This window comes from Delphinus delphis, chromosome 12 (assembly GCF_949987515.2).
Source record: "Delphinus delphis chromosome 12, mDelDel1.2, whole genome shotgun sequence".
Taxonomy (NCBI): Eukaryota; Metazoa; Chordata; class Mammalia; order Artiodactyla; family Delphinidae; genus Delphinus; species Delphinus delphis.
Window position 1 is genome coordinate 30,378,900 of NC_082694.2, and position 13,048 is coordinate 30,391,947.

At 49.5% G+C, this 13,048-nt stretch overlaps 1 protein-coding gene across 1 annotated transcript; it reads left to right on the forward strand.

The window, feature by feature from the left end:
• Positions 1-1,447: 1,447 nt before the first annotated feature.
• On the forward strand, positions 1,448-12,826 carry CLEC4F (C-type lectin domain family 4 member F). The gene is made up of 8 exons (XM_060027532.1): positions 1,448-1,508; positions 2,337-2,465; positions 2,508-2,609; positions 2,776-2,871; positions 4,815-5,933; positions 10,649-10,800; positions 11,694-11,812; positions 12,438-12,826. Exons 1-8 carry the CDS (start codon positions 1,448-1,450, stop codon positions 12,580-12,582), a joined length of 1,923 nt encoding a protein of 640 aa, XP_059883515.1. The 3' UTR covers positions 12,583-12,826.
• Positions 12,827-13,048: the final 222 nt, after the last annotated feature.

The following is a 13,048-nucleotide window of genomic DNA, read 5'->3' on the forward strand; positions in this document are numbered from 1 at the left end:
CTGAGTGTCCTACAATTCAATTCAATTTTGACACTCACCCCTGGAGTTAGCACAGACCCCACAGGTGAGGGGCTCAGTCCCACAAGACCACCCCAACTTCAGATGCCAGGTGCAAGCAGGCTCTCCAGGCAGCCACACTTCTGCCCAGACGACGGCAAATCTGGGGAACCCCATGACCCGTCTCAGGTCGATAATTCACTAGAATGACTCACAGAACTCAGGAAAACACTGTAATTACTTTTTTTTTTTTTTTTTTTTGCGGTACGCGGGCCTCTCACTGCTGTGGCCCCTCCCGTTGCGGAGCACAGGCTCCGGACACGCAGGCTCAGCGGCCATGGCTCACGGGTCCAGCCGCTCCACGGCATGTGAGATCTTCCCGGACTGGGGCACGAACCCATGTCCCCTGCATCGGCAGGCGGACTCTCAACCACTGCGTCACCAGGGAAGCCCTGTAATTACTATTAAAGTTTATGATGAAGGATACAAATGAAGAGTCCCATGCAGGGGTACAGAGGTACAGAAGGGGCCTGGCAGCATGGGAGCCTCTGTCCCCATGGAGGTGGGGTGCAACGCCCTTCTAGTATGTAGGCGTGTTCACCAGCCAGGAAACTTCTTGAAAACTCCTTGAATCTCTCTTGGTGTTTATGAGCTTTTATAACCCAATAAGAGAGGTGAGAGTTTAGTCTTTCTGAGACTACCTCCCATCTAGAAGCTAACTAGGGGTGTATTCTCAGTTCCCTTGTTAGCATAAACTCAAGTGTTGTTGAAAAGGGTTTGTTTTGAATAACAAAAGACACTCCTGTCTCTCAGAAAATTCCAAGCGTTTTAGGAGCTCTGTTCTAGGGACCGGGATTGAGACGAAATAAGTTTTTTATTCCACTAGAATCCCTTTCTTGTCATGCCAGGTGTGAGGTCCTGAGTGGGCAGAGAGTCACCTCAGCCCTTCCTTTGACCTGCAAACACCTGCTTACACTGACCCAGCCTCCTCCCTTACCTGACCTCCTGTTATTTAAGAGCGTCTGGGGCTGGGATTAAGAGTCAGCCATGGGTCACAAGGATGTTTTTTCTGCAAAGCTGAGAAAGAACCCCTGACCCCCTCCTAAGTGGCCGGTGAAAAGTGTCTGTGACATTGAGGCAGAGGTTAGTGTTTGGGGCTACACTGGAGCACGGAGAGGGGGAGGACGGGCCTGAGGGGAGGGCAGAAGCTGGTGTGGAGGGAGCGGGAGAATGGGGGTGCAGACTGGCGCCTGGGAGACTTGAGGGGAGAGCCCAGATGGGGCGCTTCTGCAAAGTCAGCAGCGGAGGGAGGCAGGCAGAGCTGGTTAGGAATGACTCAGGAGCATATAAATCCGGGTATCGCAGCTTCACTTCCCACCACTGCTGGCCCGCAGCGTGACCTTTAGGAGCCCGGGGCAGGGAGTAGTACTGGAGGATGAAGGAAGCAGAGATGAGGGGTGACGAGGTCCACTTCTGCACAGGCAACCAGAGTGTCTCCCTGTGCTCCCGAGGTGAGAAAACTGGGGCCCCAGCCCGTCCTCGCCAGGGACTGGCCTGCTGGGCCCCAGCCCCCCGCCAGTTTCCTCAGCCCCTGCTTGGCAGGCTCAGTGCTGGCTCAGCTTCCAGAATTAGCAGGCAGGGCAGAAGGTGAGGCAGGTGAGGACAGAGAGCCTGCGGCCCACACCCAGTCTCCATGTGAAATCTCCCCGGACCCTTTTCCTTGGGGATGGCAACCTGGCGAGAGAAAGAGAGTGAACTTTGAATTTAGGGGGACTGGTTTTGAATCCCATCTCTGCACGCTGGGCTGGTCCCATGAGGCCTTAGGGACTCGTCTCTCCCCCTTGTAGTGGGTTTCCCTGTACACTCAGCCCCCAGACTCCCAGGCATAGCCTTTTTAGGACACCCATGGGGGACTTTCTGACCCAGCCAGGGAGGCTCCAGGACTGACCCATGTCAGCCCCCCCAGGGCTCTGCGTCTCACCCCAGTCAGGATCGATGGAGAAAGGCTGGCCCTGGGGCGCTGAGGTCAGAGTTCCTGCTGGGTCTCCTGCCCTCCCTTCTTTCTGCTTTCATTCAAACGACACCTTGGTTGTGCCAGGTTCTGTGCCCTGTGCACGCCTTCCAGCCTCCAGGCCGTGGTCTTCTCTTAGCCTTTATGTTGCTACCACAGCCTCCACGAGCCCTGGTGCACGTCTGCGAGCACTCATTGCCCTTCCCCAAGGTTAAGTGTGGCAAGTGTTCTCAGCCCCAGCGGGCAGCCAGGAGAGGGAGTCCAAGAGGCGGAGCCTGTCTGCCCGCACAGCACAGTCTCGTCCTGGACCCTGGCTTCTCCCCTGCAGGGCTGGACCCCGGGGCAGTGGCTCCTGCAGCCCCCAAGATGCCGAGGCGTTTGCAGGCCATCCTGGCCTTTCTGGCCGCGACCGTGGTCTCCTCTCTTGTGGCTCTCTTCGTTGTGGGTAAGCTCCTAGGTGACCCGAACTCAGCTGACTCTCTCTCCTTCCTGCCTCAAGGTCCCAAAGAGCCCCAGATGTACGCCCTCTACTCCCAGGAGGGTCACTCCACCTCTAGTCCCAGGCCCGAACCAGAGCTTTCCTGGGACCTGACCAAGGCCTGTCCAAGGGGAACCTCCCAAGAGATGAGGCCCATGAGGGGAGCTCTGAGGGGTCGTTGGTGCCGTCTTCCCCCATCCCCTCTGGAACCCTGAGTGGAGGTAGGGCAGCCTGTTCCTCCAGGCTCAGTGCTGAGGGATTATGCCGACCTGGGAATGGGGTATCTCAGCTCTACAGCACCGAAGACCTGCACTGGAGACATACGCCTCCCTCCAAGAGTTTCCGGAACACAACAGTACTGGGCAGTTCCTCAAGGCACACGACTGTAAGTAGCCACAGTAGGGGGTGGGTGGGAGGGAGCTGGGACCTTGGATGCCCAGACCCTTCGGACACGCTTCTTCCCTGATACCCTCAGGGCCACGCTCCTCACAGAAAGGCATTATCTTGCTTTTTCTTTAAATGGATTTTTTGAGGTATAATTGGCACATAATACAGTATACATATTTAAAGCCTACAAACTAAGTTTTGACATACGTATAAACACGTGAAACATCATCACCATCAAGATAATGAACATATTCAACACCGTCCCCGCAAAGTTCACTTGTACCCTTTGTCATCCTCCTTTCGTTCCCAGGCAACCACTGACCTGCTTGCTGTAATATAGATTACTCGGCTTTTTCTAGAGTTTTATATAAAAGGATTTATAGTACATACTCTTTTTTTGACCTTTATCGGTCACGTGATTTGTGAATATTTTCTTTTAGTCTGTGGCTTGTCTTTTTATTCTCTTAACAAGATTTAAATTTTGCTGAAGTCTAATTTATCCACTTTTTATTTCTTTTACGGATTGTCCTTTTGGTCTGTATCTAAGAAATCTGCCTATACCAAGGTCACAGAGACATTCTCCTATGTTTCCTTCTGGAAATTTTATAGTTTTTGGGTTTTACATTTAGGTCTATGATTCATTTTGAGTTAATATTTTGAATAATGATGCAAGGTTTGGTTTGAAGTTCATTTTCTCTTTTTGCATATGGGTATACAATTGTAGAAACAATTATCCTTTCTCCTTTGTATCTTTGTTGGAAATCAATTGTCCGTACATATGTGGGTTCGCTATTCTGTTCCATTGATCTAAGGCCCTTCTGGTCTTACCTCAGCACAGTGGCTGAGGTCTCACACACTTACCTAGGCAGGGCTTTAGAAATAGGGCAGGAATCCTCCAGAAAGGGTCCTTGCCTACTTGGGTTCTTCTCCCTATTCCTGAAAGGAGGCTGGAATGGGAGCCTCACACCATGAATGTCTGAACTTACGTCCTAGCTCATGAGGTTCACAGAGGGTGTTAGAACAACCAGAGACAGCTGCAGGTGGGTTTGGTGGGAAAAGCCATGCAGATGGAAGGGGCTACAGAGTTTCCTTGAATGACCCCAATGACCAAAGCCTTTCACTCAGGTCTCCCACATCCTCAAATGGTTCTATAGGGACCCTTGCCCTACATAACATTGGGGGTACCAGCCCTTTAAAAGGCTGTTGCAGCTCAGGGTTCAGTGTCACCTGGAGGACTTCCACCATAGCTTTATGATTGAGCAGAATGCTTCCTCCACGGGTACCTATTTTATTTTGTTTCTGTTTTTTTCACCCCATGGATTTGTGATCAGAAACTTTCTAAAATTTCTATATTTGTGGCCTACATGTTTTTGTGGGGTTTTTTTGCGGTACGCGGGCCTCTCACCATTGTGGGGCATGAACCCACGTCCCCTGCATCGGCAGGTGGACTCTCAACCACTGCGCCACCAGGGAAGCCCTGGCCTACATGTTTTTTAGGTAGTAAAAATTGTGTATCAAGAGGCTTCACGCTTAGTGTACAAATACAGTGTAGGACTAAATATGGGCTTTATTCTTACCTATTTTCTTTACCATAATGACCCATCTAGTGGTGAAATTTCAGTGGAATTAAACATCAACAGCTGTCAATGATATCATCAGTTATTTTCAAGTTCAATTACAATGGCAAAATAATCCAGTAGGCAAGTATTTCAATCCTTCTGCTCCCCAGTTCACATGGGATAGTTAAGTAGGCCTTTATTTCGTTTTTGGGTTTACATTCTCAGGCGGCCATTCCCAGGGTCTGGGTGGCTACAGGCTTCTTGAGGAGAACTCATAGACATTTCCCTTGGAAATCTTAAGAACACTCTGGTTGGCCCATGTAATGAATGGCTTCCCTATGTAATGGGCCTCTTAGCTGCCTTCTCCATTTCCTCCCTCCAGATCCCTACCACTTTGGCAGGGAGGCAGAGCTGCAAGAGGCTATCCAGATGTTTAAAGGGCATGTGGAGAATTACAGCACCTGGAGCGTGGAGATCCAGATGTTGACGTACAGGGTGGACAATGTCAGTTCTCAGATCCAGATGCTCGGTGGTCATCTGGAAAATGCCAGTGTTGACCTCCAGATGGTAAAAGACATCTTAAAGGATGCCAGCACCTTGAGTTTCCAGACCCAGATGTTAAGAAGTTCGTTGGAGGGGACCACTTCTGAGATGCAGAAGCTAAAGGGAGATCTGGAAGACACACAAGCTTCACATTCCCAGATCCAGAGTTTCTTAAGAAGCGGTTTAGAAAACACTAGCACTGAGCTCCATATGTTAAGCAGAGGCTTAGAAAATGCCAACACGGAGATCCAGGTGTTGAAGGCAGGGTTAGAAACGGCAGATGCTCAGGTCCGATTGGCAAACAGTAGTTTAAAGAATGTTAATGCCCAGATCCATGTTTTGAGAGGCGATCTGGATAGTGTCAATGATTTAAGGGCCCAGCAGAAAGTTTTAAGAAGTAGTTTGGAAGGTGCTACTGCTGAGATGCAGAAGCTAAAGGGAAGTCTGCAAAATACAAATGCTTTAAACTCCCAGACCCAGACCTTTATAAAAGGCAGTTTAGGCAACACCAGTGCTGAGATTCAGGTATTAAGAGGTCATTTGGAAAGGGCTGGTGATGAGATTCGCCTGTTAAAAGGAGATTTGGAAACTGTCACTGCCCAGACCCAAACAGTAAATGGTCGCCTGGAACAGACAGACGCTCAGATGCGAGTATTAAAAACAGAGCTAGAAAGCGCCATTGCCTTAAGTTCCAAGATTCAGGTGTTAGATGGTCTTTTGAGAAACGCCAGCCGAGAGATACAGACCTTAAAACAAGGAATGAAGGATGCTGCGGCCTTAAATTCCAAGACCCAGATGTTAGAGAGAAATCTGCAGGAGGCCAGAGCTGAGGTCCACAGGTTGAAAGAGGATTTGGAGAACACCAAAGCAATGACTACGAAAATCCAGGAGGAGCAGGGTAGCCTGGAGACCCTCCGCGCAGCGTCTGCTTCCCAGGAGCAGCTCCAGAGGACCCAAAGTAAGTTAGAGGCGGGGCTGGGGAGGGTAGAGTCTCCTGTCCCTTCAGCCTTTTGATTACTTCTACATGCACCCCCCTGGGAAGAAGTGTGGGTGCTGGAGAGGGTCTGGACCCCACCAAAGGCGGCATAATCCCTGCTTATCATCTGACCAGAGTGACAAAACAAACATCTGGGAAACAAATGAGATCTGGTGGAGGTGTGTAACAGGGACAGAGTGTGCTAGCAGGGCCTTATTTCCGTCTTCCTGCTAGCCCAGATGCTGTGATTTTCCTCAAGTTGTTCACCTTCTCTGACCTTCACTTTTCTCATCTGCAAAGTGGAGACACTAATATGTGCTTCCAGTGAGGATCAAATGAGTTAACACATATAAAGCATTTAACTAAGTACCCAGCATTCTTGCATTCATCTGACAAAAATGTTTTGAGGCCCTAGGATGTGTCAGGAGCATAAAGATGAACAAGATGTGATGCCTACCCTTGAAGCTTGCAGGCGGGTAGAGCAGCCTTGCACAAAAGGCATAAGAGGTGCTATGTTGGGAGCAGGTCTAAAAACTGGGGTTGGGGAGGAGCAAAAAAGAAGGAAAAGAAGGGATCTTCACCGGGCTGATGTCCTCTGGTGTAGACAAGGATCTTCCAAGGGGGGAGGAAATCTTCCGGGGGAGAAAGGATCAAAAGATGCTTCGATGGTAATTTGGCCCTTGAACTGAGTCCTGAAGGACCAGTAGGTGCTCGCCAAGCAGATAGGATAAGGGAACAGCAGGTCACAGGCATGGAGATGTGAACCATGAGGTTCCAGAAACTTCAGGCAGTTCTGTCTGACAGGACTGTGGCCAAGTGGGTGGTTGATGAGGCACAGGCTGAAAGGACAGTAGGCAGGGGCCAGAGTGGTGGCTTTCAAACTGTTTTGAATGTAACTACAGCATGAAATCCATCTTACATTGTGACCCAGTATAATTATGTGTCACACACACACACACTCACACACACACACACATTTCAGAAAGCAAAACTTTTACCACACGAATGATAATATTTTATAATCTATTATTTATAATAGATTATAATCTACTTTAATATTTTATAATATTATTTATTATTATTATAAAATATTATTTTCTAATCTATTCTCCAAAAAACCCTACAACCTGAGTACAACCCATTAGTGGGTTGATGACTGTGGCTGGAAAAACACTATGTGAAGAAGGAAGGCAGACCTGGAGAGACACCAGCTAGATGCGGAAGGCCTCTGAGCTTGGATTTCTTTTTTTTTTAATGTATTTTTAAATTTTTAAAAAAATGTTTACTTATTTGGCTTCATTGGATCTTAGTTGTGGCACACGGACTCTTTAGTTGCGGCATGCGAACTCTTCGTTGCGGCATGTGGGATCTAGTTCCCTGACCAGGGATTGAACCCAGCCCCTCTGCATTGGGAGTACAGAGTCTTAGCCACTGGACCACCAGGGAAGTCCCTGAGCTGGGGTTTTGTCCTTCAGGAAATGAGGATCTATCGAAGGGCTTCAAGGGGGCTGGCTAGATGGGTCTCCAGGCTGAGACAGGGAATAAAAGAGGAAGACAAGCAGCAAGATTTGGACATGCTGAGTCTGAGATGCTTTGGGGGTATTCACGTGGCCATCATCTGCAGGCTGTCTGGAGAGTAGGAGAGGGGCCCTGCTGTGCAGAGAGATGCAGGAGCCCTGGGTGTGCTGGTTCTGGTTGTGGCAGTGGGAGTGGGGAGTTTGCATGAGATAAAACGCTTCGTGAGGAGGAGGCTGAGGGTGGAAACAGGAAGTCAACCTTTAGGTGGCAAGAAGGGAAAGAGGTGTTTTTGAAGGATACTGGAGAAGGCAGTCTCAGAGGCAGGAGGAGAACTAGGAGATGTGCAGTTGGGGAAGCCAAGGAAGGAGAGCATTTCAAGAAGGGAGTGGCTAATTCTGGCAAATATCTAAGAGAGGCCAGGTAAAAAAATCAATAAGCAACCGCTAACTTCAGGCAATTAGTAAGTCATTGGAATAAAGTTTCAGTGGAGAGTTGTATGTGGCCTGGAGGCCAGACCATGGTCAGTGGGGCGTGAATGAGAGATCAGGTGCCCAAGTCATTCAGGGGTCTTAGCTGAGAAGAGGAGAGAGATGAGGCCAAGGTGAAGGGGATGGAAGGGTAGAAGGGGGGATTAAAAAACAACCTGTATCTTTCATACTAATATCACAAAACTTACATATTAATTATAGACAATGTGGCAAATATTGAAAAATAGAAAGATGAGACTATGACAACTTGTATTTCTGTAAAAATGTCCATTTCTACAATAAGAACCCACTGCTAATATTTTGGTGTACTTCCTTGAGAGGGTTTTTCTAAATTAGGATAGGCTTGATCTGCGGGTCAGAAAAAGGCACCAGCGAAGAGGGAGGAGATTGAAGGAGAGAGAGACCCGGGGGGTGGGGTGGGGTTGGGGAGACAGTGGTGGATGGGGGGAGACAGAAAGAGAGAGAGAGGAGAGAATGAAATGCACAGCTGAGTGATTGGCCTTGAAGGGTTGGGATAGTACTTGAACCTCTGAGGCTGGGAGGGGAGGAGGTGTGGAAGTAGATGTTCACCCAGGTTTGCAGATGTGGGTACACGACACTGAGGGAGCTGGATATTTAGTGGTGTCTCTGCAGAGCAGGAGGTCCCTGGTGAGAGAAGAGGGAGGGAGTTGTGAGGGAGGGGGCCGTTTGGAGCATCTGCTGAAAAGATGGGGCTGACAAATGAGGGGCTTGACAGACAGCGCTGAGGACCAACTCTACTGTTTTGCTCTGCTGCCCTCTGTCAGGAGCCTGGAAGTCTTCCCTTCTTAATGGCTCTCCTATGCTGTCCTCTTAACTCCCTCCTATATCTTGCTACTGCTTTGGTACGGACCAATGCTTCTCCACCTTGGGGACACACTGGAATCACCCAATGAGCTTTTCAAGAATGATGCCTGGAACGAACCTCCAGAACTCTGACTTTTCTTTGGGGAGAGGGGTGGTTCTGGGATGCAGCCTGGGCATCAGAGTTTTTTAAAAGCTCCCTAGGTGGTTCTAATGGGCAGTCGGGGCTAAGAACCATTGGTTTAACTTCTTCTTAAAGGGCCACACAGTCGATATTTTGGGCTTTTGGCCGAACAGTCTCTGTTGCAACATCTCTGCTGTTGTAATGATGAAGGAGCCAAAGACAGTCTGTAAACTAAAGGGCATGGCTGTGTTCCAATAAAACTTTATTTATAAAAAGAAGCTGCTGGTGGGCTGTAGTTTACCTAGTCCTTGGTTTAGACTGCTGTTTCTCAGACTTTGGAGTGTATCAGAATCACTTGTTAAAACGCAGGTTGTCAAAAAACAATTTTGGATTCAGCGGGTCTGGGGTGAGTCTGAGAATCAGCATTTCTACCAAGTTCCCAGGTGCTGATGCTGCCGGTCCTGGGACCACACTTTGAGAACCCCTGGTTTACACACTCACCATTTATTATTCAGACATTGCAGTTGTGTTGTAATCGGTGTCTCTGGCCCGATTAAGATTGCCTTCTTCCTGTTGAGCGTCCACACCGTTACCAGGCTGACATTTTTACAGTGCAAATCTAAGCATATAACGATCCTTCTTTAAAACCCTTCAGGGCTTCCCACTGCTCACAGGAAAAATCTTCCAAACTCCTTTACATGGGATGTGCGATCTTGTGCTGGTGAACCTGTCCGTGTTCATTTCCCATCCCTTGTGCACTGACCGTTCCAGTACTTGAACAGATCAGGCTATGCCAGGCTGTTTCACGCCTTCATGCTTTTGCGACTACTCTGTCCCCTGCCTGGAATGCTCTCCTTGGCACTGCCTATCTGGAACACTCTTCCTCAGTCTTTTAAGACTCAGCTCAAGTGACCTCTCACCTAAGGTGTCCTTCCTGAGCCCCACTTCCAGCCCAGGTGAAATAGACCACACCCTCTTTTGTGCCTCTAACATGCAATGGTTTTCAATCAATGCATCTTCAACACCGTTTTGAGCATCTGTCTCATTTACTAGACAGTGATTTCCTTGAGGGCATGAATCATGTCTTACTGATTTCTCTATAACAGTCCCTGATCCATAGAAGTTGAGGAATGTTGAACAGAAGAATAGATGAATGAATAAGTGAGTCTATTTTGGCACCATTTCAAGCAGCTGTGATAAGGATGATGTTAAAGAAAAGAGAATGTCAGGACAGGAGAGATGAAACAGCTGAACGAATCAGGGCGTGTGCTCACGGGATGAGCTATTAGAGTCTGAAATTGTGAGGTCAGGCAGACCAGGGGATGAAAAGGTCCCAAGTGTGGTCCTGGATGTGGGCAGCTGAAGTGGATGGAGATGAAATCAAGGAAATGAGGGATGCTACAGGTTGGCTGCGAACTCTCCCAGGGAAATGGCAGGAATCGAGGTGCAGAGAACTGTCAGGTGATAGCAATGAGTTGGGAAAGAGGGTAGTATAGCTAGGAAGCAGGAGCCTCGAAAGAGCATTGCTGGGTAGCAGAGCTGTCTGAATATCCCCGGAGTGATGGAGCCAGATGTCCTGAGCCGCTGCTGGGCAGTGGGCTGGGGGTGAACCCTCCCAGGCCGTGCCCCTGTAGCACTGGGCATCAAGCATTGCATGGGCTTGTGACCCTCAGTGGTCAGTCCCTGGACAGATCAGGGTCCACAGCCAACTCCTGGTTCTCTCTCCTCCCCTACCTTTGCTCCAGATCAACTCCTCCAGCTGATCCTGCAAGGCTGGAAGTCTTACAGTGGGAGCTTGTATTACTTTTCTTTTGCCAAGAAGACCTGGCAGGAGGCTGAGCAGTTCTGTGTGTCCCAGGGAGCCCACCTGGCCTCGGTGACCTCTGAGGAGGAGCAGGTCAGAGCTGTGGGCTTGGGTGGTGCTGCAAGGGTTGATGGGATATCAGGGACTTCGGTGCTTTGGCCTTCCCCCTCTTGGAGTGGGCATGGCGGAGATCTTCATGCCTCCTCTGTCAGTCAGGGAGCAAATATTTAGTGAATTGTGACGAGCATCTTGCTCTGGACGTACAAGCACTGACAGCAAACCCCAATGTCCTTAGTGAATGAGGGAGACACCCAGAGGAGTCAGCAGAGAGGAAGGGCAGAGGGAGGTGGCACCCTTAATGTGTTGGGTGCAACCTTCCCTCCCCATTCCCTCATTTTTCTCTCAGTCTTCCTCTCTAGTTGTCAATCTTGATTTTAATGTCAGTTCCTCTAATGGCTATGGAAGGTCCATGAGCAGAAGATGCAGGCTTCTTGGGAAGGCCAGACACACATATGAGTTTGAGGACCACCAAAGGCAATAGAGCCCTAGAGTGGCCCATATGCCGAAGCTTCTTATCAGAAGTTACTAAGGTTATTGACAAGGGCCCACTGTAGGTTTGGTCAAATTTAACTTACAGACCTGTCCAACCCTTGTGATTCTCCTGAGACTGTTCTTGTCTGTCCGCCAAAGGACATGCTATTTTGTAAAACACATCTTCTTAAAAAAACTGTGACCAGATCTGTCTTTGTCCCAGTAAGACCACACTCCTCACCAGGTCAACATGGGAGAGCTGGACTTCCCTGAGGTGACCTGGCTGCTGCCCTAGATCTGGAAAACCATGGAATGCATAGGGAGGGGGCCCAGCTCCTGGAAAGTGGGCTTTATGTCCCTGGGACTAGGGAGGGCGTGGCTTGGATTCCTCTTCCATGCGGCCTGGTGAACAAGCTCCTCACACGAGGTCACACGACCCTGCCTTTCCTCCACAGGCATTTCTGGTACAGTTCACGAGTGCCTCTTACCACTGGATTGGGCTCACTGACAGCGATTTTCAGGGCTTCTGGCGCTGGGCGGATGGCACACCATTCAACAGTGCCGGGAGCAGTGCGTGAGTCCAGCCACTGTCTGGTGCCGTCCCAGGCACTGTCTTGGGCAGGTCTGGCTAGAGACTCTGTCCTGTGTGTGTATCCCTGCCCATGAAGTGTTAGTGTTCTGTGTGATATATGTGTATGATGTGTGTGTGTGATGTGTGTGTATATATGATTGTGTGTGTGATGTGTGTGTGTGTATCATGTGTGTGGTGTGTGTATGATGTGTGTGTACACCAGCATAGCTGTGATCCTCGCCTGGACCCCTAAACGGGGGCATCAGAACAGGACAGGTCCTGGGACTGGTAGGCAGCCTATGAGTGGGTCTTTCTGTTTTGTTGTGTTTTGTTTGTTTTTGCCTATCCTATACCTTACTACTTAGGCCTGGTCCCAGGGAGCTTTGCCCCCATCTGAAGGTATCTGAATATGAATTCTGGGGTGGGGACTTGCAGCTTTAGACACCCTTCTCATCCCTCCATTCTCAGTAACTAAGGACAACCTCAGCAGAGCCATCCTGAGGACACCGCTGGCCCCATCCTGGGGCTACCAGGGTATTAGGGACCTGTGTCACTTCAGCTCCTTATGCCACAGCAGGGCAAAGGGATACTTCTTTCATCTAGCATCATAAAGCCCTCTTGTTTCCAGGTTTTGGGACAGGAATCAGCCGGACAACTGGCTACACAAGAATGGGCATACGGAAGACTGTGTTCACATGCAGCGGAAGTGGAATGACATGTACTGTACCGCCCTCTACCAGTGGGTCTGCAAGAAGCCCATGGGCCGGATGTAGCCTGAAGGCAGGCGGAGCTGAGCCCCTTCTCCAGGATGCCTTGGGAGCCTCTGAACTCAGCTTGCTCTCTGGGGCCTTCCACTTGGCCTTTGTTTCTCCTGCCCTGTCCTTTTGAAAAAATCTTTCCAACATGTTTACCTCATGTGACCCAGCACAAGCAATATCTCCTCAAGGCAAGAGCCTTGTTTTGCCTCTGTATCTCCCTTGGCAACCAGCACAGGCCTGTCAGACAGCAGGTCCTCAATAAATACTCGGATGAACGAAAGTTTAGACTTGTCTCTGTGACAGCTGCCAGGCTTGCTGCTCCCTGCCTTGGTTCTCCTTCCCTTGGGGTACCTTCTGTCTTGAAACAGGCATATCTTGTTTAAGGGCTTTATAGCTAGGAACTTCCAGTTGGTTTGTTGAAAACAGCAGAGGTTTAACGCAAACTACAGGGACTTGGGAGGGGTACGAATTCCCAGAAAGT